The sequence below is a fragment of the Neolamprologus multifasciatus genome, chromosome 1 (genome assembly GCF_963576455.1).
Source record: "Neolamprologus multifasciatus chromosome 1, fNeoMul1.2, whole genome shotgun sequence".
Lineage (NCBI taxonomy): Eukaryota > Metazoa > Chordata > Actinopteri > Cichliformes > Cichlidae > Neolamprologus > Neolamprologus multifasciatus.
In genome coordinates this window covers 25,597,948-25,625,526 of record NC_140439.1, presented here as the reverse complement: position 1 = coordinate 25,625,526, position 27,579 = coordinate 25,597,948, and the positions used below count along the sequence as shown (strand labels likewise).

The window sequence follows — 27,579 nt, the reverse complement described above, 5'->3', positions numbered from 1 at the left end:
ATAATCTGTTGATACCTCGTTTCTACAGTTTTTTTCTATAATTACAAAAAATATTTTGAGCCAAAAGGAAAAAAATCAGCTCCGTTTTTTGAGAAGACTCAGAAAGATGGCAGAAAAGCACCCATTCGTGCACACACACCCCTAGGACATAGTGTCATCAGTTTGCATATGGCAGAATTTTGGGATTAACATGGGAAAACTGTCTGTGTGCTGCAGACACACTCTGGGCTCATACACTGACAGAGAAACAAAAACAGGGATTAACATGGGAAGTATGTCTGATGGAAATGCACAGAGGGTGATCTATGTACTTTACTAAACCAACACACACACACACACCCTAGGATCGCTCATCACAATGGAATCTACAGATTACAGAGGAGACCGGGGCCAACAGGGGCTTTCCTCCCTCCCTCAGCTTCTTCCTTTCCAGTTCTCAAACAAGGACAGGATGCAGAAACTTTAGGATTAATGGGATTAACTGTCCTTAAATGTTTCCATAAACCTAATTTAAACAGGATAACAGGCTGGCTACAAAACTGCAGAAATATCACTGGCGTTTCATGGAATTCTGGGAAAAGCAGGTTCTTGGATATCATTAATGAGATGTTTTATGGCTAGATTTTATGACAGCGATTAACGTAAAACTGCACCAAACCAAAGCTAAAAAAGTTTTATTTGCCACAAGAAAGTATAAAGAGGAGCCTGAAGTGTTGCTGGAGCTGTTTTAACAACAGTTCTGTTGAGACAATGAAGGTCAGGTATGGATGGCAAAATAACAAATCCGTTTATTCAGGTTGATGAATAAAAAGAACGTAAGGCAGTGAAATCAGTTACATGAAGACGTTTCTTTCGCCTTCGTCTTAGTGTCTGCTGGAGGAATGATGATCCATCTCACTGTGACATTCCTTCATCTTCATCGTTAGTTCGGTCGTCAATGGGCGATCTTCACCATGGGTGAACTTTACGATTTCATAAGCCTGGAATAGGAGACATAAGCATAACCAGCTTTCTTCCCTGTTAGTGCCAGAACAATCTTGTATGGTGATGTAATGAAACAGGATCATCACATAATGCTACACAATCTATTCTATAAAGGAAACTGAAAGTAACTATTTTCATGACATTTTACTTAAAGATTAAGTACTTTAGAGATTATTGTAAAACTAATAGAAGATGTTTTTAATCCTGCCTGATCATCTCTTCTGTTACATGTCTCCACACGATCTTAGGTGCCTGACATGAAGGCAACCGGTCTTCATTTTTGGTTCGTAAAAGAAGTCCCGTTGCCTTCATTTCAAGGGCTTAAGACTAACATGACCTGGTACACAGACGTGTCTCCAGACTTGTTCTATTAGCTAATAATAAAGTTTAAAATGTAAGAAATGTCCTTGTTGATATTTAGTCCTTCAAACCTGTTTGAATGTGTCCAAAGCATCTTCGATGTTTTCCAGGTAATGCTGCAGCTTTCCAACTCTCATCAGCTGGATCCCATGGACTGGATGGGGATCGGGGTAGTACTGTCTTTAGGAAGAAAGACAACATGTACATGCAATTAGATTTCACCACAACAAGTGAAAAGTTCCATTATTGTTTTCATTTCTTTCAGGGTGTTGTTCTTCTGGTATCATTTGCACTGCAATTTTCCTTTACATTTATTCTATCTATTCTATTTTTGCTTGAAAATGCTCCATACTGCTCTTAGGGGAGCAGTTAATGCTTCTTCTTATGCAAAAAATGGCTGCAATACTAAACAGAGAATTAGTATTCATAAAACCGCTCTGCCCCTGGATGTGGATGGCTGGCTGGGTTAAATCAACAGCAGAGTCCTGCGTAGGAAACCCTGAGGGACATGTTCACAAGCCCTCTGCCAGTTTATAGAAAACATGTACACTGGATGCACAAACTCACATGGCTCTTCCAATATCGGTACAAAAAGTAAATAATTAGTTCATCACTGCCCAATCAGGATAAAGTTCACATTACGCCTGCTACATCCTCAATCATCCCCAATTTCCTGTCTAGCATCTAAGCATTTCCAGGGACGCTAACCAGTGTGGTGCCCACTCCTTGGTCATACTTTTTAAACATACACATTGAGACTGAAATGGAAGTCGGGAAACAACAGCATACACATTTGTATGCTATAATATCCCATGTAGACAAACTTGTGCAAGACCAGCTACTTAATTGTTTCACAAGTCACTTAAAAGAAATAAGTCACTACATAATGAGGTTAAATCAACTTCATTTATCAGCAGGGACATACATCATTAAGGGTTTCCTTTAATTCATCAGTTTGGTTTCTAAAGTCTGAGGCAATCCACTGACATTCACAGCACGGAACCAAACAGCTAGAGCCATAAACAAGACTAAGAAAATCTGCTTTTCCTGTTAGTGTCTCAGTGCATGTGTAATGCATAAACAAGTATGCATGAGTGAGAAAAAGAACAGCAAGGGAGAAAAAGTAGAATATTTAGAGTTTCTACAAGTGTGCAAAATGCTTGCCTCCATGTTTGTTTGAGTATACTTCCTTGAATACACAAGTGTGACTAAATATGTTTTTTTGCACGCTTGTATGTCAAAGTTTATACTTATTTACTCTATTTGGCATTAACGATAAAAGCATAAAAAAACCCCACTGATACTAATGCATATATATATATGTCCAAATTTCAATCCGCTGCAAGGTAATGCATTAAAGTTGCACGTTACTATAATCTCATTCCATTTATCAGAGAGGGGTACACCCTAAGTGAGGACTCAAATGCATGATGCCGATGCAAATGCAGATGTTCGTAAGTAAGGTCTGATCACAGCTGATCAGTCAGACAGGACAAACAAAACAAGAGGGAGCTGCCAGACAAGAGAGAGGACACTGGAACACTCAGCGTGAGGTATGAAGATGATCAGCCACTGAAAGAGCGGGAGACACACAGTTGGAGGACAATAAGGCAAAAACAGAAGGAAGGAAGAGGAAACACAGGAGGACAAGTACAAAAGAAAAAAAAGAAAAAAGAGAAAGAACACAAGCATAACTCATGAGGTAGGATGGGAACTTGTGATGAGGGAGTGATGTGACATATTAGCTTACTAATCCATACACAGTATGTTAAATCTGAGGCAGTATAGAGTCTACTGGCGGTCCTCTTCTCCTTCTTGTTTAAGCTCCTTCCCTTACAGTTCGCCACAGCGGATCATCGTCCTCCATCTCACCCTATCATCTTCTTCTGTCACACCAACTGTCTCCATGTCCTCCTTCACTACATCCATGAACCTCTTAAGTCTTCCTCTTCCTCCTGCTTGGTAGCTCCATCGTCAGTGTCCTCTGTCTCTCCATTCTGATCACTCCCTACCTGCACTCTCTTCTTCCTCTTTGCTATCCACTGTTCACTTGTTGGGATGACTGACCCCACATATTTAAACTAATCTACCTTCACTACCTCTGCTCCATTCAGCTTCACTGTTACACCCGTTTCCCCTCACATTCACTTGTATTGTCTTCCTTCTATTGACTTTCATTCCTTTTCTGCCCACCTCTCCAGACTCTCTATCACTGATTTCATGTCCTCACCCTCACATAGTTCTCTATCCCTCCAAACTTCTTCAGCCAGTCCCACAGTTTCTCTCTTGGCACCCTACAAAGACACAGTGCAACTCCTTGTTACCTTCTCTGTAGGTCTTTACCAGCACATATGTGTGCTGAAATGCAGAGTTAATTATACTGTTAACTAGAAATGACGGTACATCACATCTGAGGTCATGCAGAGTAATGCAAAGATAATTCAACAAAAAAGGTAAGAAATTAAAGAGAGTGGATGGGTAATAACAAGTAATATGTCATTCAAAACCTGATGTTGCTGCCTGCATAAAAGTACACACAGCCAAGGAGACAAATTACCACCTTTCAGTCCTTCTGTCTCTAGAAGGGAACGTTCCAGTGACAGAAAACGACGCAGTTTGTGTATCAGCGGTGACAGATTCAGAGCTGTCATCAAGCCAATCAATGATTTTGACATCAAGAGACTCCCACATCTCTCACAGAAGACACACACACAAACACACACACACACACACAGCTCAGCAACTCTGGTGTACTTCAATGCAAAACTAATAAAATCCATCTAACAGCAGCAGCTGTTTTAAAATAAACACAGGGCCTATTAAACATATTAAAAAACACACTCTTGTTTTGCGTTCCACATGGACATATCTAATGCAAGATCTGCAGATAAGAAAATGTGCTGTCAAATTAATTAGAGGGATTTCTTCTTTTTTCTCTAAATGCATTTAATTATAATTCGTATCTGTGGAGCAAATGGATTTAGATGCACATATGCAGAAAAATGGATAAGCTTGACTGCTTATTGATATGTGTGCATGACACTGACTGTAAATGTTTACAAATACATGTGTTACAGTGAAAGTTCACACACACACACACACGCTGAACTGGGACATTGCTCATCCTATAAAGATAAATACACACTAGGGACTGTTAGGAAACAGCTTTGTTGTTGGCAAACACTGGAGTTCTCAAACACTCATTTACCCGGCTCTTCTTTCCCTTTATTCTCCTTTCTTTTCCATCCCCCTCCTCTAATCTCTCATTCCTTTTTCCCGCTTCACATCTCCTTCCTCTGCTTCTCCCCATTTATATTTGTGCTTTTTACCCCGCTAGCTGCAGGGATTAAAGTTGCCAATGTTGTTCAGCTGTTTCCCGCCCTCTCCGGCTGCTCTCCATTCATTTCTCTTCTCCACTCTACCTCTGCAGCCCTCTTTAATCTTCCTTCTATTTATTTGTTCTGTCCTCCTTTCTCTTGATTACATATTTTAAAGAACTGTGCACCGATAAAGCTCGAGCCCTTCTCCATTTCCATTTCCTCCACTTCTCCGTCTCTGACAAACAAACAAAAAGAGCTGTGAGTAAACACATATACATGAATGCACACGCGCATCGGCCTTAATGTATGAGCGTGCGCACACAAAGATAAGGTCGATACAAATCCACTTCACCCTGTTTGACCCGGCATATTTGCCAGTTTTCACTTCTCTCCAGAGTAAAGACACCAGAAGGGGATTCAATACACGCTATAATAGAAACAGCATCTGATGTTAACCGGGCATTACTCTTAATTATTTCCTTACGGGCAGCAGCTTCCCCCGGCTAAGTTTTCCACTCTTGTTTAACAATAAAATCTGTTCTGGTAATAAAGAGAAATCCAAAATTAATTTCCATGTAGTGGCCACAGCTGGAGTCATTTCAAACTCTATAGTTTCCTAATTTTTCACCACTTTCTACCCATGATGCTAACAGCCCATTTGTTTGAACCTCAAAGCCAAACTAAACTATCAACTGACAAGCCAACCAATTTAAGAGGTGGCCCCTTATCCTCTGGTTAAAATTAAATTATTAAACAGAAAGTTCAAAGAATAAACCAACAAAATTAGTAGCCCATGAATAATAAGTTACAATATTGGCTTAATCACCAAGCCAGTGATTCTGACTTCCATGACATACAAACACACACATCAAGCCCACAATCCAATTATAATTCCTCTCATATAGAACCGCAAAGCAATTAGAGTAATTTAATTAATTTGCTGTCTCCCGATTTATCCCCTATTTTTTTTTCTCCTTGGAAGAGTAAATTGAAGAGAAATACGGTCTCATCGTCATACGGAGCTAGTTACAAAGCTATAGCTCTCGGCTATGCATACGAGAGGCAGTGAGAAGAAGAAATTAATAGTTGTGGAAAAGTGTAGCATTTCCAGGCAAATGCAGTGGAACTAATGAGGCACTTGTTCGGAACAAAAACATCCACGGCCTGCTGTTTGTGAGAGGGAAACAAGGATTATCTTACTAAGTAGAAGTAACTGAAGGAGAAGGTCAGATTTGCTGCAAGTATTTAGCTTAATTGCGTTTTTGTTTTTTGTCAAATGCAACAGTAATTTCAGTTGTACATTTAAGGGAAATTGCAACAACTATGCAAGACAAAGAACATTTAAATCACAGTTAGTCAGCCGTATTTGCAGACAAAGTCACCAATTAACTACTGCATCTAAAGAAGGTCTTTGCCCGAGTCTCGTAAGCTAGCAGACAACAGAACCACAGCGATCGATAACACTGACTTCTAACCTTTCTGGTTTGCTTAAAGCTAAGTGATGCCTGCACAGGACCCTTCGATCCAAGCTGCATAGCTACAAGCAGCCTTATTGAAAAGAGTAAACAATCTGAGAAAAGTCTAAATTATCCACAGAAACACATTTATTCAGTTACTTTATTCACCTTGTAACTTTGCCAGGCCATTACCTACAGGTTAGGACGACCAACATCTTCTCATTGGATTAGGTATTTATAAAAGTAGCCTTTCATTAAATATTATATTAAACCAGTTTGTGGTTTTTAGACAAATCTATGCTGTCTGCTAGTCTCGTTTGTCTGCAACATTTTAAACAAACTTAAATTTCATACGCTGACAGCAGGACTCATAAAGACTGACACCGCGGGTGCACTTGGCTGGTCCATCAAGGCCACTGCTGATGCAGAAATCTTATGCAAGAGATTTGTCCCTGTAACACTGCTGAATGTTAATGCAAATACAGACAGAGAAAAAAGGTCTGGGCATTTAAAAATCAAAAACTGAATGATGTAAAAAAGGAAGTATCAAGCTGATGCTATTATTCCACATTCGTGCTGACCTGTAGGTCTGAGAAGATTGTCAGTACTTGTGTTTAAGAAATGGAGAAACAACACTAAGCTACAAAATGTGTCCAGAGATGCTTTTTGCTTTACTTTATGCATAAAAAGTCATCAGAGCATCTACTGAAAGACAGATATCTGGATGCATTCGTGAACAGAATAATCTGGGTATGTGTGTGTGCATATCTATAGCAGTAAAATATGTGCAGTACAGAAGGGGTTCAATAGGCCTGGTGTGCACAGCCTGCAGCAGGTGAGCATTATTCGCAGGGAAAACCCTCTCCATATATCACAAACTGAAGAGAGTAACTCTGAAAAGACCTGCAGTGGGAGAGTGTGAAAGAAAAAAGGAATACAGAATGAGGGGAAGGACAGGAGAAATGGAGTGATCGAGAACTCCTGCAGCTATCTTTCTTCCCTAGCATCTGAAGAGCCCAGAGGAAGATAGGAGATGAATATGAAGGATCCTCCTCCCACTCACTTCTCACTTTTTTCTCCCAAATTTCTTCCACTTTCTTTTTTTTCTTTCAACATTTTCACTCGTCAGTGTCCATTTCATTCATTATACCTGTTTTTAACCCTCCCCCTCCTGTACGTTACCTTTACTCTTCTTTTCCTTGTGATCCCATCATTCATATTTTATTTCCATCATTTCTGCAGATCTTTTTTCCCTTCTCTTTCTTCTGTCAAGTTGTTGATCACCCTGCAGCCCCCCCCACCCCACCTCTCATTTTTCATTAATTTCCTGCTTATATCTTTTATACAGAGCCTAAAGCCCCCACAACCATCCCTCTCACTGGCTTTGTCTTTGATTCTTTGACACACGTTTTACAGCAGTTCTCTCCATCCCCTTGTACACATCACCATCTCTTTCTTTCTGCTGCCCTGTGTCTGCTTATTTATTTATAGGCCGTTGCTGTTTCTCTCCTGTGGATATGCTGTTGCGGGAGCGTGTATGTGAGCACAGCTATCCCAGTAGAGCACTGCCCTTCACACAAGATCAATTAGTCTTTCTTTCTCTGCATCTCTCTCACACATACTGACACAAACACACACACACACACACACACACTTGCTGAAGTGCGTAGATATAATGTTGAGTTTGTACAAACTGAACTGCAAAAAAAGAAGAGACAGAGTGATGGTTGGACAATCGAAGCAGGGAACTGTTGATGCAATTTACTGTAAATTCAGACGTAGATTTAAAGATTTTTGGATTTGGAATTTAACTCTCTCACCATCATTTCACAAATCTTTTTCCCTTGTTCATTTTTTTACTTGATTCACTTAAGGTTTTTACTCTTTTATTATTTAAAAATGCTGTACTTATTAGATACAAATATTTGAGGACTTAACAGTTGGCCTGTTGGTTTAGACATCACATTGCATTCCCAGATTTGAGGGTGATTACCTGCATATACAGAAATCTCAGTTTCGATTTAAATTTTTCTATGAATGGCAAAAACATTTTGCTCTGATTTTACAAATTATCTGTTTTTAGCACATTTGCCTGCATGCAAAGCCGAAAATAAAATTCATTTTCGCAACAAAAGTTTAAGCTCACTTGAAAAATGGCAAAAAATCATATTTTGCATGGTTTCAACATGCAACAAGAAGAAATGAGCATGCAAGTTATTGAAATCAACGCTTCAACTGAAACAGGCTGTTTTACAGCTGATCAAAAGTTTAGGACCACACCTCCAAAGAAACCTGTAACCCCCTCCCCCAAAAGAAAAAAAACCCAAACTGAAATCAAAGTTCTGAACATGAACTCAGTAATGAGTAGCTCGACCGTTATTGTTGATCACTTCAAAAATTTGTTGCGCTTTGCTTGATGCAAGAGTTTCCACAAGGTGAGTGGGAACATTTGTCCAAGTGGTGAAGAAGGCAGCACGAAGGGCATCTACTGTCTGGAACTGTTGTCCATTTTTGTAAACTTCCCTTGCCATCCATCCCCAAAGGTTCTCAATTGGATTTAGATCAGGGGAACACGCAGGATGATCCAAAAGAGTGATGTTATTCTCCTGGAAGAAGTCCCTTGTCCTGCCGGTATTGTGTACTGTACCATTGTCCTGTTGAAAAAGTCGTTACCACACAGACAAGGGCCCTCAGTCATGAAGGATGCTCTCTGCAACATCTGGACATAGCCAGCCACCGTTTGACGCCCCTGCACCTCCTGAAGCTCCATTGTTCCAAGGAAAAAGCACCTCAGACCATTATGGTGCCCCCTCCACCGTGGTGCATTGAAAACATCATACCAGTAACACTGGAAACCTTCAGGACCATCAAGGTAAAAAAATTTCTCATCAGAGAATAAAACTTTCTTCCACCTTTCAATTGCCCATGTTTGGTGTTAATTGGTGCTCTCTTGCAAAGTCCAAACGGTCAGATCTGTGACATTCAAGGAGATGTTTCTTTGTTTTTGAAGCCCTTAAGTCTCAGATGCCGCCTGATGTTTATGGGGCTGCAGTCGGCACCAGTAACGACCTTAATTTGGGTTGAGGATTGTCCAGTGTCTTGATGGACAGCCAATTGGATCTTTTTTGTTCCATAATCCTCTGGATCATTTAAGAAATTCCAAATGACTGTCTTACTGCGTCACAGCTCAGCAGCGATCGCACGTTGCGAGAGACCCTGCTTATGCAGTTCAACAACCTGACCACATTCAAAAAGGGAACGTTTTTTGCTTTTGCCATCAGAATGTCATGACAGTGTGACTACCTGACAGAAAATGACAATGAATCCCCATTTTTGCACAGATTTGGCCTTTTAAAGGCATGAGGTCCTACACTTTTCATCAGGTGTTTCAGTTTAAGTGTTGTTCTCAATAAATTGCATGCTCAATTTTTTTTTTCTCACTCCCATTTCTTCTTGTTGCATGTTGAAGCTCTACTTGGAACCATGCAAAATATGATTTTTCATTTTCACTGTGATGTGTTTTATTATGCAAGCTTGCTAAATTGCTAACTAAATCTAATAATCTTTAATCTCTGCTTCAAGAAAATAACAAAAGGAAATTCAGTGCAGAAAAACTAAGAAATAAAACATAAAAAACATCAATTTTATGTTAACCTAACACACTATCATACCTGTTCATATATGATCAGCACAATGTTGTGAGACACAGCTCAGGACCTTGTCTGAAATCTCACATGCAGCACACAGCAGGAGTCTGCATCAGACACAGACTCCTGCAGGAAGATGCCAATTACCGGTACCTGCCCTATTCTCACATGGCTGCACGGGCACAGAGATCATGCAGAGTTTGTAGAAGAGCTGGCAGGTTAAAGATAGGTTGATTTTCTTTGGACATTTGGGTTATCTCATCCACCTCTTTGAGTATTATATTTATTCATTTTTAGTTAACATTTATTTTACCATGACATCAAAATTCTCTTTACAAGACAGACTAGCCCTAGCAGACTAGGAAGTGTTATGATAAAAAGAGAAAAGGAAAACTGAGTTTGAAAGCAAAGCTGAAGATTTACTGGTCTGTGTACAACTCATCTATGGCTATGAGCTATGGGTAGTGACTAAAAGAATAAGATGGCTAAGCCAAGCTGCAAAAATAAGTTTTCTCTGAAAGGTGTCTAAGTTCACTCATAAGGACAGGATGAGGAGCTATGTGAGAGTCATTTGTGAGAGGGTCAGAGTAGAGCCACTACTCCTCATACTGAAAGGAACCACTTGAGGTGATACAGACATCCAACTGCGATGCCTTCATGACGCCTCCCAGGTGTTTCTGACATGTCCAACTGGGAAGGGGCCCCGGGGCAAATTCGAGACATGCTGGAGAGATTATGTCTCCCAGTTGGCTTGGGAACGCTTCAGTGTCCCCCCCAGAAGAGTTGACGGAGGAGACTAAAGAGAGAGATCTGGGCCTTTCTACTTTCAGACTGCTGCTGCCATGACCCAGACTCAGATAGGCTGCAGAAAATGGATGGATGGATGATAATATCTACTAAAGTCTAGGACTGCATCAAGTAACTTAATCTTCCCTAATCCCTATGGTAGCAACTGAACACTCTCCGACTTGCTTTCTTAGTATTAAAAACAGTAAAGATTGATCTATACTAAAATTAAACACAATCCAGAAGTTTTGAGATGACTATAAAAAGCATCAGGACGGTTAAATAAACCCATATCTCTGTACTAATTTATACTGGTAAGTAGGGATGGGTACCGGTATCCGGTGCCATGATGGCACCGGTTCTGACATAAACGGTAGTAACCAGACCGAAAAGCAGCGCGCATTTCGGTGCTTTATTTCGGTGCTTTTTTTTCCTGAGCTGTGATACACTTTCTTCTTCCTTACATTTCTATTGGCGGTTGGCAAACAACTGAAAGGTGCATTACCGCCACCAACTGGTATGGAATGATACACTTTAGATTCTAGCCAATCATTTTAAGTTTCCGAGAATAGTAGGCGGGTCCAGGTACGTACGTTCTTTTAGAGCAGAGCTACAAATTAAAAATGTCCAAGGCGAAGCGGTCAAAAGTCTTGCTGTACTTCACAGCAAAAGATGCAAACTCAGCAGCTGCAACAAGTGCTTTAAGGTGATACTGTGATACTGTCAAAGGAGGTAACACCTCAAATCTGATGAAACACCTGGCGACGCATAGTGTTTTTTTTTAAAGCCGAGAAATGCGCCGTATTTGATAGCTTGCTGCGAGACCTCACACCGAGCACATCTACTGCTTGTGGGTTGCCTGTTATCGGACCCGGAATTAGCAACATCCCCCAAAAACCCGAAGAGGAGAGTCCTGGCCCCTAGCCCTGCCAGTGTAGCAGAAATGATGACGGATGATGATGGCAGCAGCAGCCGTTCTTCTCTGCGTGAGTAGCTTAATGTTGTTCGTGTGTAATTTACGTTGAGTAGGCTAACCACGTTATTACATTAATGCATGTAAGGTGAACAGCAAACACCATCATAGCTACATGCAGCTGTCTTCTTGTTTGATGGCAGATGCTCCCTTCACCCTGGCCAAAAAGGCTAAAATGACCAAAGAAAAAGTGGAAAACACTTAAACATGAGAGGTTTTTGGACAAAGTTTGTGTTTTTTTCCATTGTTTAAGCACTGCTTCCAGCCAAGAATGATACCATATATGCCCCATAGCTGCAGAAAAGGCTAACATTGTTATCTTTTTACAAAAAAACAGCTGAACATGAGAGGTTTTTGGACCACTTTTGTGTTTTCTATTCTTTAAGCACCGGTTTGAGCACCGTTTAAGCACCGGCACCGTTTCAAAAGTACCGGTTTGGCACCGGTATCGGATAAAACCTAAACGATACCCATCCCTACTGGTAAGGTTATGCAATCCTCCCTCATCTCAGTGAACAGCACTTTGAATGCACTCAGACTTAATACTTATCCTAAAACCAGGTCTGATCAACGCCCTGAATCCAGGCACACATACACAAATATAGGAAAATTATTTCTTTCTTTCTTTCTTTACATCTGATGACATATTAGTCATTCGTGGGTGAAACATAGATAATTTAGTTACCTTGACAGTGTACTGCCTGAGCCAAACAGAAACATGCACACAGTGACTCACCTGTATGCTGGAAGTGTCGTCACCCCGTAACTCATAGCTTCCTCCCAGCGTCCCAGGTGAACTGTAGCATCTAAAGCCATGTCTGTAATTCTGAGCTTGTATAGATTTTCCTCAGAAACTTCACCACCAACGCTTGATAACAGATGCCTACTGCTCTTCAACAGCATTTCCCAATCTGGAAGGTGAATTAAGGAAAAGTAACATTCATCCTGCATCCCCGAAAATATGATTAAAGCTGCAGACTCCTCAGGGAAATCTTAAGGATTTATGAAAACAACATTGCATAAATTAGTTTACTTCTCTGCGCTGAATGATATAAACTATCTGATGTTTGTCTCTCTCCCTCCTTTGTGTTGTTTTATGATGAAAATGGTTATGCCAGCTTTATGGTGATGAAAGCACAGAATCTCAATCCACTTTTAATTAGACTCTTAATTACTCGGAGCTGCCAACCAACCAATGAAGCCACCATCATCATCATTTGTACATCACTACATGAAGTTCTGATCTAATCTGATCAGCACCAAAGTAATTCGATTTTACTTACGACCTAACTTAAGACAGTCGAGTTACAGTATCATGTTTCATTAAGCAACTAAACTCACTTCAACTGTGTCTCATTACTTGATGCTTGTCTTATCAGTTACATGAAATATGAACAGCAGACAATTACAAGAAGTTCTCATAGAGATTCGGTGTCCACTGGCTTTAGAGGAACTTGACAGAGACAAAGGATACTGGACTCGGCTTTCAGCCCTTCCAGTCTTGGTAGAGCCTCCTTCAGCAGGCGCCATTTTCCTTCTTCGCCCGAGAGCATGAGTCCATCCTGAGCAAAGACATTAGTAAGGAGGGACTACTTTAACATCCACACTGATGAGCAGAAATCTATGTCTAAAAAAAACCAAACAATCTCATGAACATACAAGGTCTGATCAACAAATTCTGGGAATCAATCAAAAACTTTTAAGTTTAAGTTTAACAACTTCGATTCTCCATAGAGTAGTGGTTTACACATTCACCTAAAAAACGAAAAACAAAATCCCCAGTTCAATTTTGGGAGGAGACAAAAAATTTTGGTTTGTGACAGGAAGGGCATCCGGTATAAAAATCTGCCATTTCCAATATGTGGAGCTACTCGCTGTAGCAATCCGTAGTAAACAAGGGAGCAGCTGAAAGGAGCTTTAAGTTTCATAACCTTTAAAATAACTTCTTGTGTAGATCACTCCCTGAAGGTCACATTATGAACAACACAATTATCACTCACCACCAGCCCTGCTCGCCAGAACTGTCTCCCCGTGGCTTTGACCTCCAAAACATAAAAATCAAGTTGAAGAAAAACTATTTTGATATTGTAGCTGAGTTCAGCACACATCGCAGAAGTTAAGGGGACAGAATGGGGCCTGCAGAGATCCATCTATGCATAACCACTGTGGTGTGATGGAATAAATAAACACTAGATTAAGTTTATTAAAAACCCATTGTGTGATTCACAGTGACCTTTGTCCTGTTTCAGGCCAGGAAGGAAAAGGTTACAAGATTAAAGGGAATGAGAAAGAGAAATTTATCCTAAAACTTTGCTTTTTTCTTTAAAATTATGAGTAAAATTTTGTAAACTGAAGCGTGCAATTTGTGTAAATCCTAACACATGCACAGAGAGAAAACAGCCACGCTGTGGTTTGATGTCAAGATTAAAGACAAGCAGAATGAAAGAGAAAGTGTGTGTTTCTGTCACTACTGTGTGCAGAACAAAGGTCGGTGGCAAAAAAATGAATCAATGCCATTGTTCCAGAGAGTCAACTGAGTGCTCCGTCTTAACTCGTCTCAAACAAACACACAAGCATTAAAAGCGCTGTGCTAGAGTAAGAGTGAAGTGCCATATAAAGCACAGAGAGAACAAAGCTAGAGGCTGAAGTCGCAGCAGTGACAAAAAGATGATACGAGTGAGAGAAAAGAAAACAGACACATCGAAAGAAAGAGAGCGCAGGAGGAAGATGGAGCAGATTAAGATGGATGGAAAAGAAAACTGCAGCCGCAAGACAAGATAATTTTTCTCATTTTTCAGTAGGTGGTCAGAGAGTGAGAGTGGATGTGACGAGGTGGAGCGTGACCGAGTGACAGAGGGGAAGACGAGGAGGAGAGCAGGAGATAACACAGGATGTGTGAGAGAGTGAAGGAGGGAAAAGGAGAGGAGGACAGGAAAGGGTACACCGAAACACGTTACGCACTGATACACTCTAACAGAAAGTGTGTACGTGCGTGTCTGTGAAATAGAGAGAGAGAGACAGGCAGTAAGGATGTACGGTTGAAATTCCACAAATATTTTTTACAAAGTTAAAAACTATCACAATAAGGTGCAAAATCATCATACACACACAGATGTGTGTGAAAGAGTGTGTTTCTGCCCTTTGAAAGTGGCTAACCATGTGCACACTATGGACTCAGTTATAATGATAAGAGGACAAAATGATCAATACAGACTTTTAACCAGTTTATTGGAGCTGTTCATATTGGAAAATGATATAGACGTTTCAAAATGATCTGTCATGAATGAAACAGTGACATTTCCACCACTGCATCCATCGCAGGCACTCACTCACTCACTCAACAAATATATTTTCGCCCGTGTCGTTCTATACTCATCGTATAGTAAAAATAGAATATTCGAGCTATGGCGACAGCGATATGTGCAAGTCTCAAATGTGACCCCTCACCAAAAAAGATCAGGTATGATTAGGAAGAGTTTGGAAATCTAGAGGGCTACCACCTTTGGTGATGATAGGTGATGAAACTTAGCTGCTTTGCTCTGATTGTTAGACATATTATTCTATACGTCTCTTTTTGTGAGGGGGGGAAAAACACCCAAATAAATAGCTGTAATTCTGATTACAAGTGAATGAAGGCCGCAATTTAATTTGTTTGCCTCTGACCTTGTCTCGCGAGTCACATCGCTGGCAGTGACAGGTAAAATGGTACTGCTCCTCCAGCTGCCTCTGCCGATCTTCAGTCAGTGACAACGTCTCAATGTAACTTATAGTTAGCTGGACAGAGAGAGAGAGAGAGAGAGAGCGGCTTAGTATGAGAAACAAACAGTTTGCTCAAATTTAATTTTCCTTGTACCTACAGCACTTAAATAAATTTGAGGCCATATTTTGAGGATCAGTGTTAAGCACATATCTGTATTAGACATTTGGAAAACAGACTAAAAAGAAGAAATGTGATACTGTAGAAGTAATGCGCACGTGTGTGTGTTTGTGTGTCTTGTAGGACAGATGGCTTGGATTAATCTCATTATATATAGTCACAAGGGATGATGAAGTATGGAAAATTGGAGAAAACACTGCCAAGTTAGGAGCTGTGATCCGGCTTGTGTTGCTATGAAATTTCACTTGGCTACATCTTGTAATAATTCTTTAATAACATTTAATTCAGTGTACGTCTATCAAATACTGGATAAGTATACAGTATTTGTTACTTGCATAATAAAATTCACTTCATGACAGATATAGTTCTTGGTTTCAGAGTCTATATCGTTCAAAAGCCATACTGTGAGGTTATTTATTCATCATACCTCATCTTCAGGGTCGATATCCCGAACAGCTCTGAGGTCCAGCTTCGTCCCCTCAAACACCATCACGCAGTTTGGCCGGCAGTCGTGGTTTAACAGAGATAAACTGAAAGAAGAATGAATTGAGGGAAAAGTGAAAAAGAGAAAAGAGATGGACAAAAAGTTGGAGGAAGCCTGAGAGATGTGTGATAAAATGTTTAACTTGCAAATAAACTCTAACAAAGTTTGTATGTGTTTGTGTCGCCCTCCTTAAACGATGACTGGCAGCCCTTTCTCCTAAATACTTGTACACCAAGAGGAAACGGCATGTGATAAAGGATGAGAAACTGTTTACTTGTGGTGTTTGGAAAATATAAGAAGTGACTCATTCCTGCTGAGCCACCAGCTGCTACATGTCCAACTGTTTTGGGGTTTCAGTCAGTCCGGTGCTGACGGTAATGTTACTTTGTGGCAGCATAATGATGAGAGAAAGACACACGCTGGGTGACATTTCTCCCTAAAGATAAAAAGATCCCGACTCCAAGGTGCTGTTAGGGGCTTAAAAATCATCTGGCAATGTTACCTTTAATTCTGCGCATGTAAGACGGAGCTCTCAAACAAAACACTCACGCAAGCAAAAAGTTACACGCACACACACATATGCACACACAAAATTCCCTGCACAGTGTGACAAAATGAGTAGTCTGCTTCTGTCATAACAAATGTCACTCTTTATTTCTTTCTGTTGGTCTATCTGCCTCTCAGACAGGCGCACAATAAATCAGGAAACGATGGGTACTCCACTTCTGTCACAACAAAGGCTTTTATCTCATTTCCCAATTTTATCGCCGACACAAATCAGCTTCCTGCTCATTCACTCCCAAATTTATTTTGACAGCATCTTGATGGAGACACTGATACCACATATAAGTGGTTTTATTTACAGTTTTTCTTTACAATATAAAAGTGTTGTTTTTCCCTTTAAAATTAACCAGTATCCACAAACAAGCTACTTTAGGAACTGGGGGTGGGGGAAAAAATCGATACTGTATAGTATCGTGATATTTTGTTTGCTAATAATGTATCGATACAGGGACAGCAGAAATCGATATTTTGTTACAAAAAAGGTTTTTCTGCTCTGACTTCAGAGCATGTTGATCAGCTCCTTTTTCTGACCAAGAATCCTGACATTCCTTCACTGTCCAAATGTGTTTAACTTTTTTTTTGGCAGTAATAAACATGACAGTTTACTTATTTTAATTTAAGACATGTTTTATTTTAATTAAGTTTAAAACTTTTTTATTTAATGTAAAATTATATTTTGTTTTAATTTACTTTCAAATTCTTCAGTTGCTGAAGGGGCTGCATAGTTTTCATAAATTGCATAGTTCAGAATAGTTATAATTGTACCAGATGGTTGCATTCAGTTAAGTTGGACTAGACTGTAATACAAACCGTTCAGTGTGTCAACAATAAAACTGACTCAAATGAGAGAAAGACTGAGTGTGAGACTTTGATATTAGATAAAATGAATATTGATAAAGTTTCCCTTTATGTACAGAATCTGAATATCGCAAAATATTTTTAAAAAATTGCAATAATATCGTATCGTGCGTTAAGTATTGTGATAATATTGTATCGTGGGATGTATGGTGATTCCCACCTCTATTAGGAACTGTACGAGCGTTTTCCACATGTGATGCATTTCCCACTGACATGTAGGTGCAATCGAATGGAGACAACCATGAGAGGTGAGATGTTTAAATTATGGATGTACTAGATAAAAGTAAAAATATTCTTGGCAGGTTATTGGCTGAATTGCCTACAAAGTGTCACATAAGATTGTTGTACCGAAAATTCCCTGTAGCAAAACTTTATTAGCTAGTAGATCCTGGTAGCACGCTGACTATTCCTGTCCAACTGTGGTTTTCTAAAGGTTAAAGAACTTGAAGCATGGAAAGATGGATTCTCTCATGATTGTAACTTGCACATCTCAAGAGAATCCAACTGCTTTGCAAGCTGAACTAATTAACTGAAAGACCTGATGTGCATCGTTCTCATGCTGAGCATGTAACTGTGCGTGTTGATATTGTGCTTTTTAAAGAAGTACTTGACGACCTCTGTGACCCATAAAAAGACATTTAATGTCACTGCACACATGGCCGTGAAAAATACTGAAGAGGCTTGTCTGTTTTTATGACCCCTTCCATTACCGCTGCACTCGTTTATCATATTCAGCAAAACAATAGGTCCAACAGATAAAGTGCGCGCGTGTGTGTGCGTGTGTTCAGTCTTTGTAAAAGTAACCCCCTGGCTTTGTTCTACAGTGAAGAAGTTGCAGGTTGAATATCAACTAGGAATCAAGCGCTCCAAACGATGCTTTCATCTGATAGAAGGAGGCTCATTAGCATACTAATTAGATTAATTAACTAAACCACATCTCACATTAACAGTATCGGCTCACACTAACTGAGACTAAGTGTTGCAGTAGCAGGGCGGAGAGCGAAATATTGTGTGAGATTGCAGATAGTAAAGGACTATTATCCTTAATTATAACTGGTATTAAATTATGGAAAAAGCTTACATATGTCATCTCTTTGTTTCTATCGTGAGGATCTTTATTTCACAATTGATTCTTTTCTCAGCTTCGAGGTGGTTCACTGCTGTACTAAAACAGCAGCATTAAACGCTAAACCCAAAATGTATATACCTTTTTAGTTAGACTTGAACCAGAATCTGTGGGGTTCGAGGGGGAATCGAGAATCAGTTCCCAGTAGTTCAGTTACTTGGAAATGTTAGTCTGCTTGGCTACTGATTCTGCTTTTCAGTTCCATTTGCACTTGTGCTACAATCAGCTTATTTCAGTCTGTGTACTGGAGGAGGAATGCAATGGTAAAATGGAAAGAAACAACTAGATTATGCTGCTAAATGAACTTTGGCTTTTTGCAAACATCTACACCGACTGCCAGCCAAGAACCCAGAGTGATGTTAAAGCTGAGTGTGAATGAATTCCGACAAGCAGCCAGACATTGAATGTAAACAGGTAACAAACAGATGAGCAGTCAGGCTGTTGTTTCCATGACTGCAAACAGCTTCCGCAGTTTACCTGCTCATGTCTCTAAAGTAGCATCACCGCGGCTTTCATTACTTTGAAATCTCTTTTGTGCTGGTTATTTCTGCATTGTGTTCATACCTAAATACCAAGAGAAAGATTGTATGTGTCTCTATGATACAGATTTGTGTTGGTGTGTGGGACTGTAGCCTCAGTTTATATTGTTAACTGGCAATTATGAGAGAGTGTGTTACAAGTCATTTTACGGAGAAACTAGAATATAATGTAACGAATAATGTAACAAATTACTTCTCTTTGGAGTAATTGAGTAACATACTCCATTACTTTAAAGAAAAGTGGGTTTTTTGGTTTTTTTTTTTACTTTTTTTGAGTAATGACCCAAACACTGATCACAACAAAAGGGGGAAATAATCAATCATCAATAATGGAATCAGAATTGCTAAACCCCTAATCACCTGCTTCAAATACACTTGCTTTATAAAGAACTTGTTTTTTTGCTATGATTTATTCAAGAACATTGACTGGGGTGAGGATTAAAGCGATCTAGCAATAGAGAAGTTGTATTGGCTGAAGCCTACCTGGCTACCATTGGGCGAGAGGCAGGGTAGAGGCCTGGAGAGGTCACCAATCTGACACAGGGCCACTATCAATTCATGTAACAGAGCGGAAACTGATGTCACCCCATAGAGGCTAAGAAAATTTCATCTAATTTTTCATTTCCAACGCAGTCAAGTGACTCCATTTTCTAAAAAGTGTGCTCCTCATAAACATCTCTCAGGTCTGCATGTTATACTGTTAAGTAATTTCTTTTCCCTGCTTTTGTGGCACTACACCCCTGGGAGGATTTCCTTGCATCCACATGGGGGTTAAAACGAGGTAATATAAAATGTATGGTTGAGGAGGATTACAACACGTAATCTGTGCTATCAATTCAACTCTGAATCATTTTGCTTTTGATAGAGCGCTCTGAGGATTTCACATCATGTTGTCAATAGGCCAATTAGCAGTGAAAGAGGGTTATGGTACGGATGAGTGCAGCTGAGAGGAGAACGAGAAAGTCAGCTAATGAGAAAAAGAGTTTTTGAAATATAACAGAGACAGAAAATGAGCAGAAAGCGGTGAGATGAACGGAGGTGTAGTCTCACCACAGTAATCCCCCTCTCTTCGGCAAACCCATGGTTGCTAGGCAACCCAAAATATGAATAGGCAGGGGGACCATTCTGAGAACGGGCCCATTATTTATGGATGAGTTACAACACAAATCGCACATAGACCCACGTGGTTTGGCTGAGTTTTGGTAATGCCACTGTGACCATCTGACATCTCAACACGAACCAGATAAACTGGCAGGGATACCTGTGGTGTGTGTTTGTGTGGGTGTGTGTCTGTGTGTGTGACAACACTAACGACATGTACAACACCAGGCCAAATCCGACCCCATTCACCCGGGATTCAATACATGGATTACAGTGCATACAGTACTGCACTGCTGTGTGTGTCTCAGTGTGTATTCGTGTGTATTTTATGAGGACCATTTCAAGTTTTGGACCATCTGAGTGAGGGCCATGCTCACATCCCTAAATCAGGTCAAGGGGTTTATCAACACTTATGCACATGTGTGTAACCTGTGAGGTCTGTGTACACAGTTACAGTATTTCCACTACGATAGGAAGACATATCAGAATGAATGTGAATAAAACTGAGGCAGATATTCAAAATCTACACAACACCAGAGGTTTGAAGAGCAACCAGGATTACCTTTCCTGAGCTATAGAGCCCAACTGTGACAGGAAGATTTTTAGTCTTTCGGTGAGTCTCTGCAGTGATACAAAAAGGCAAAAATGTGCCAGTGCAAGGCTGTATACGGCCTTCATTCCACTTTCTAGGACAGCAGAGAGAGTGAATAATATTTTGTTAACTGCTCTACTAAAAATGGACGTACTTACACACTTTATGACTGGTTAATGTTACAGTCACACAGTGAAATCTACTCAAACTACAGAAATTCACACTAATTACTTACATTGCACAAATAGTGTGTCCCCTATTCTACACAACAAACACATTATCAATCCCACATCAGTTGGGAGTCAAACCTAGCATTTCTCTATGAATTCCAGCGTTCCTTTTCCGTCTGTCTTCCCCTAACAGCATTATAATATATACAGTCAACATTCATTTTCAGGTTTTTGCCTTACAGCAAAAATTGACTCCCTTGATTCCCCCCTTTTTCCTGCTACTTCAAAGAACTGTCAGGAAAACGTCGAGAAGCGCAGGCAGGGCTTTAAAAGCAAGCAGGTACGAGGACGGGTGGGGTTGGTTAGGGCGCAGTGATCGGGCAGGTAAGTCTACGCAGCTTTTAAATTTTGTGGCTTAGTAAGAGTGCCATCTAACAAAGATTACGAGCGAGATTGAAATTAATGATTCTTTTTAGATGTGCATGCTCTCCACGCTGCCCTTTGTTACCTTGGATACAGGCCAACTCCAATCTCCTGCAGCTCCCCATCACTGATGGTGAAGCAATTACACGTCACCTAAAGGAGAGGGTGAAGATGTGGAGACAAAAGAGTGAGTGATTATTTGTTAAATTGCTTCAGGAAATGAACAATACCTTTCATCGTATGTTCTGAACACCTCTACATAGCTTTGACACCTGCAAAACTCCAGCGGCACTGACATGCTATAAGATTGCGTAAAATTACCGCCTGGTTATTTCTGAGCCAGTAAAAGTGTTTTTTTTAATGAAAAATAAAATATTTTTGAAATAATAAGACATGCTTAGAGAGAAACACTTGAAAAATGTTGATCTGTACATAATATTTAGTGTAGCGAATGAAATAATTTTGTTTCCCCACATCTCTGTGACAAAAAAATGCAATTATAATAAAAATAATAACAGTTACGTCTGTCAGTAAATACAATTAAACCCCAGTGCTACTAGGAAATCAGAGGAACTTTTCTACCAACAATAGTAGTGATACACTTTTTTCCCACGAAAGCAGCACGACTCTACGGTGTTAAATTGTTGATTATTAACAATTTTAGAAATTCTGACAAAGATATGATCAAAAAAGTGATCATAAAGTTCTACAGCTGAGCTCACTCCCTGGTCACGGGATCTACGTTAAACTTCAGAATCACAGCTATGTCAAACTGACCCAAATTCCATGTCAAGTATCATCACTGGTGATGAGACGTAGATCTTCAGCTACAACTCAGATTACTCTTATTTTTCAGTGGAAGAACCTGGAGTGTGCAACCTCCAAGATGATCCATCAAGTCAAGAGCTGGCGCTCTATTTTTTGACATTTATGGGATTGTGCACGGTGAAGTCGACTCCAGGGTTGGACTGTCAGCAGATTCTGCTGTGATGACCTGAGCTATGCCATATTTCATTGCTCCATCATACACTCTCACAACACATTGCACAGGAGTTTCTGGCCACACCAACAAAATCCTCACTTAGCACCAGCGCTCCTCACTGTATTTGATTACCTGTGACTTCGTCCTCTTTCCAAATTCAACATAAAAGGTCATGATATTGACATAGCAAACAGATACACATTTGCAGGAGGTCAGAATGATCGTTGCAAACTGTGATAAAACCTTAGCAGAAGGACTAGAAATGGTACAGTGTCTCACAAAGAGACAACTTTTAAGGAGGCAGTGGGGCTCTCTCTGGGTAATCCAGCCCAACGATACGGATGCTAGGCTAACCAGTGATTCTAAATCGACCACAGATGTGAACGTGAGGGTGAATGGTTTGTCTCTTTGTGTTAGCCCTGTGACCGACCTATCCAGGATGTACTTTCCCACTTCCCCTATGATGACTGAGACAGGCTCCAGCCCCCTGTTACCCCAACTGGATAAAAGGTTAAGTAAATGTATGCATGGAAGGCTTTTGCATTTATGAAACAAATTATTTTGCATATGACTTGCAAATCTCATGTTTTCAGCCCCAGTTATACTTTGTATCTGAAATGCACAACTTAGCATAAGAAACATATAATTATATTACGATGGTCATTTTGAGCTTGGTAATATGTGGATGGTAGCATGTAAGTGGAGGAATTTTTTTTCTCCATAAAAAAACACTTTTTGACCAGTTTAAGTTGGATTTAATTAATCAATTAGAATCTTTTGGGTTTGTTAAATGGCCTTTACAGAAACCCCCCACTTTTAACAACTAAGGTAACACTGACGTAACCTCCTAAGACCCAAAACTCTTTCATGGCATGCATTTTTAATTTCTCTTTGCCAATTGGGACTGATTGGAACCTGATGAATGTAAAAACAAAGAATTACCAGATTTTTTTTCTACCTGATTTTTGTTTCCGAGAAAAATAAGATGCACATATAAGGACATACGTTTTAAATTTTGGTAGAACAGTGGCAGTATAATTTCCTCGTAAGTGGATATCAGGCCCCTGTAGAGCCAAATTTAGTATTTTGGTCTAGACAACCCAAAATGTGATGTCCACATATGTTGACGCCAGGTCCTAGGAGGTTAAATATGTGTGTGTTTATATGCAGAATCACCCCCCAAAGGCCCATTTTGAAAGGCATAAGAAACCCTGTAGTCCTGTTATTATTCTGGGCTTTGTTTTCTTCCAGGAAATCATAATGTCTGATTCAGCCTCTGATATCTTCCGTGGGGTGATGTTTATGCTGGTGTAGTGTCCACTGCTGGTATACCATATTATTCCCCACCTCGCATACTATTGGGTATATATACAAGTTTCAGACGCACAAAAAAAAAATCTCTGCACACTAAATATTACTTTAGTATGGAATTTTGGACAGCTCAGGATATGCTTTAGCACTTGTGTATATAAACCTCTCACAATGCACTGGGGTGGTCTGCATGGTATAAAGGACGTATGTCAGAACAAATGAATTAACAGGCCAAGGCTTTCAGGCGACAGAGGAGAAATTTCAAACTAGGGAGAGGGATGGTTTGTTTCTTTCAGCTAGCGGAGTTGGCGCAGACATGGTTTGAATAATAACATGCCTGAAGAAGTTGTTTAAAAGAGAAAGACGCAGTTGATGAGGAAGAAAACACTAATAAACACTCTAAAACAAAAGAAGTTAGCAACGAACTGAAAGCTAAAAAACAGAAAATCTGCACAGCTGTCTTTGATGTGTCAATTACTGAGCCGGTGCTGGTAAACAAGTGTGTTTGTGCATGTGTTGGTGGTCGTGGTGCATTTGTGTGAGTTGGGTTTGTTTCTCTACTCTGTGCACAAAGCAGATAAATAAGTCTAACATTGGTAATATTAGGAATAGGAAAAATTAAAGGGAAGTAGATATGTGCAGGGAGAGAGGGTGAAATTTAAAGTGAGCCCCAGACAGATGGTTCCCATCCTACTGAGATTCAAACCAGTCAACACGTCAAATTGATTCGATTTGAATCTGCAGTTGTAATAAACACCATTAGAGTCAGGCCTCATGGGAAATGATGGTTTTTACTCAATGGATTCACCACAAAATGAAAAATCCTGCTCTAAATCTTCCTCCCTCACTCCTCTCTTTCTCACACACACACACACAACGCACAAATTGTTCTTTCATCATCTCACACACAGTATTGTTATTCGCAGACATTTATCATCTGTACTGTAAAGCACAGAGTACAGATGCATCTTACAACAGAGCCACATGTTCTGTATGAATTCCAATACATCAAGAGAGAACAACAGTTACATACTTTCATTAGATTTTCATTTAATGAATTAAACAGCACGCATATAAGAAAATAATAGTCCTCTTGGCTTTGATTTTTTTGTTGTTATTCACAATAGTTGGCAAATACACGTGTGGAAAACAGTGTAATATGTAATGCTTTTTGCTAAACAATGGTGTTTATGTGTGTAACTAAAAAAGCCAATTATTCCAAACACACACACATACCCCATTCATAAAATAAACCACCAGGACAGCAACTAAGACTCTGGTTATTGATGAAGTTTTTTTCTCATTATTCCTCTACTCTATGACATATCATATCATGCTGTCCAGTAAAAAAAAAACACCCAAACCCCAAAATCACATAAACACAGTGCACTTTGTCCAAAATCCAAGGATATTCCGTTTACAGTGATGTAAACAGAGCAACAAAGTTTCCTGTTTGTGGAGCTGGAACCAGACAGTGTTTGTCATTTTTGCTAGAAAAACTTCCAAACACCATTCCCTTAAAACTCATTCAGAAACTAACAATTTCATATCCGTTCACACGAGGCTCAGAGCTTTATCTGGGTTTGACTATCATTTAATGTCAATGCAAAAGACGAAAAAACATGTTTTGAATTTTGACATAAAATAGGACAGCAACCTCTTTGTGACTAGGAAAAATTGGTGGCTGCCTGGTGAAACTTTTTTCTTATTTGGCAACCATCTGAAAGCAGTTGTGAAACCAGGTTGCCCAAAGGTTGAGTGTACAACACCTTCAACCTCTGGTTTAGCACTTTCAATCACAAGTTGACTCTACGGGTCACTTGGTGGTAGGCGACCTGTCCTCAAACGATCGCTGTCAGATTGACTGGAATCAGTGACAGACTGGGGAAGGTTTGTAAACCTAATTTTGAAGTTAAACTGTCATTGTGCAGCAACTATGTAACTACTTTCTGAATTTGTGTTTGACTTTCTGGACTTTCTGAATTCTGAATGTAAAAACATCATGGGAATTTTTGTATGTAGACTACTACAAATTTGCGATTTTCACAGTTCTCAAATGTGAGTTCTCACATTTATAGTTGCTTTATTATCATAAATAGATTGCATGCAATTGCCAGCTTCACCCCATTAAGTCAAAACCTGATAGCAGACTCTATCTTAGTGCAGTTTTATCTTGATGCACCAAAGGCACTCTGAAAATGGAAACCGACTGTGAGTGTTAACAGATCTTGGTCCCTGTTTTCAAAGCGACCATGTCAAAGGCAACATCATAATTTTGGTTGTGCTGTGCTCTACAACCACAGTTTTCTTGAGTGTGACAGTAGCATTAAACAGATCACATACGTCAACCTATGAGTAAGAGAGGATAAAAGCAAATGTAAGTGTCATCCTGTCTTCTAACAGAAAGAGGGTATTTGAGTACCTTGCTGTTTTCACCTTATTAGGAAAAGGCAACACCGGTTACTGACAACAGAGATAGAGCGAAGAACATTTAAACAAACAGTAGTAGGGCACTGAGCTGGGCATAAATCTTTCTCTGTCTTACACTCACCATCTCCCTCCCTGAGGGAAACAATCAATCTTGGAGAAAAGCCACATCTGCAGCAGCGGCTATTGGACATCTTTTGCATCCCAAACAGCTACACATACACACAAGCTTAAGAATCAAGTCCTGCCTTTTCCAAAAATCGACCTCCTCTGATTCTCAGACTCTCCGTCTCTTTCCTTGTTCTCTTACTCTTCTACAGATGCAGAAGCTATTATCAGAAAGAAAGAGATCTGAGTCAGGAAACTGAAACATTCAATGTAACTGTCACTATAACATGTTCTTTAGTCTCAACAAACAGTTCTTCAGTCTGAAATGTGAAACGCTGCTGTTACTCTGCTACCTCTGAAATAGAAAGATTTAGATCTTGTAAAATGTATTTGCTGGTTTTAATTATATAGCGTTGAAATGAATCATTTAACTGATACGCCACTAGCGGAAAATCATCCCAAAACTCATAGCATCTTTTCAATTGTCAGCATTTACAGACTTTTCTGAATATCTGCTTTGAAGTTCATTGGGTAAATTAAATATATCATCTTGAGCTTTGAGAGATTGGGTGAGGCACAGAGCTGGAGACTGACATAAGCATCGATCTGGTGTCGGCAGTGACACTGTGGAAGTCTGTTGCAGTGGAGAGAGCACTGAGTGAGAAGACAAAGCTGCTGATTTACCGGTCGATCTGCATTCCTACAATCACCTATTGCCACGAGCTGAGCTGTGTGGCTGAAAGAATGAGATCCTGCAGGTAAGCTGTGGAAATGAGCTTCTTTTAAAGTCTCAGCCTTTCAGATGTGATGGGGAGCTCAGTCATTTGGGAGGTGCTCACAGTAAAACCACAGCTCCTTAGTGTGGAAAGGAGCCAATTCAGGTGGTTCAAGAACCTGTCTAGAATCTCTCTAAGATGTCTTTCAAGCACGATGCTTCAGACATATCCTAACAGTACAAGAACTCAAAGCAGAGCAGGACACAGTGGACTGTCTCTCCTGACTGGTCGGACACATCAGTACCACCCTGGAAGGAGGTGATGGACGAGGAGAGGGACGATGCAGCTCTGTTTAGACTGCTACTGCCTGGACCTGGTTCAGTGGTACATGAGGATCGATGGAACATCTTTGCTCTCTTATATGACACCTTAAAGTGTCATGGTCACAGGACTTTCTGTGTATTTGAGTTTCAATTACCAGGTTTATATATGTGAGCTTGAACTCTGTTTTTATTGCTATAATTGAGTTTGAAGTTTGAGTTTTGTTTTGTTGCAATTCTGTTTTGGTTACTTTTTCCCTAGCAGAAAAATCTGTTTATGTTTAGTTCACTGACTCCTTTATTTTAGTTTTCCCTTTATTACTATTTTAGTGATGATTTTCAGTTTTGCAATTCCATGTTTAGGTTATTATTTAGATTTCTGTTAGCTGTAGCCTTTACTTCCCTCAGTGTTTCTCTATTCTATCCATCCATCTCTCTCATTTCAGGATTAATG

At 39.9% G+C, this 27,579-nt stretch overlaps 1 protein-coding gene across 3 annotated transcripts in view; it reads right to left on the bottom strand.

Annotated features, from left to right (window-relative positions):
* Positions 1-762: 762 nt before the first annotated feature.
* Positions 763-27,579, bottom strand: part of smyd3 (SET and MYND domain containing 3) — a 104,936-nt gene continuing 78,119 nt past the window's right edge. For 2 of the 3 annotated variants that reach the window (XM_085168375.1, XM_085168360.1), the window contains 8 exons: positions 21,347-21,414; positions 15,832-15,934; positions 15,191-15,301; positions 13,528-13,569; positions 13,002-13,089; positions 12,264-12,438; positions 1,416-1,524; positions 763-980 (listed from right to left, as the gene is read on the bottom strand). In XM_085168375.1, coding sequence (XP_085024501.1) covers positions 864-980; positions 1,416-1,524; positions 12,264-12,438; positions 13,002-13,089; positions 13,528-13,569; positions 15,191-15,301; positions 15,832-15,934; positions 21,347-21,414 — 813 coding nt within the window. In that variant the 3' untranslated portion in view covers positions 763-863. The remainder of the gene's footprint in view (positions 981-1,415; positions 1,525-12,263; positions 12,439-13,001; positions 13,090-13,527; positions 13,570-15,190; positions 15,302-15,831; positions 15,935-21,346; positions 21,415-27,579) is intronic. The other variant, XM_085168366.1, reaches the window with a different exon arrangement.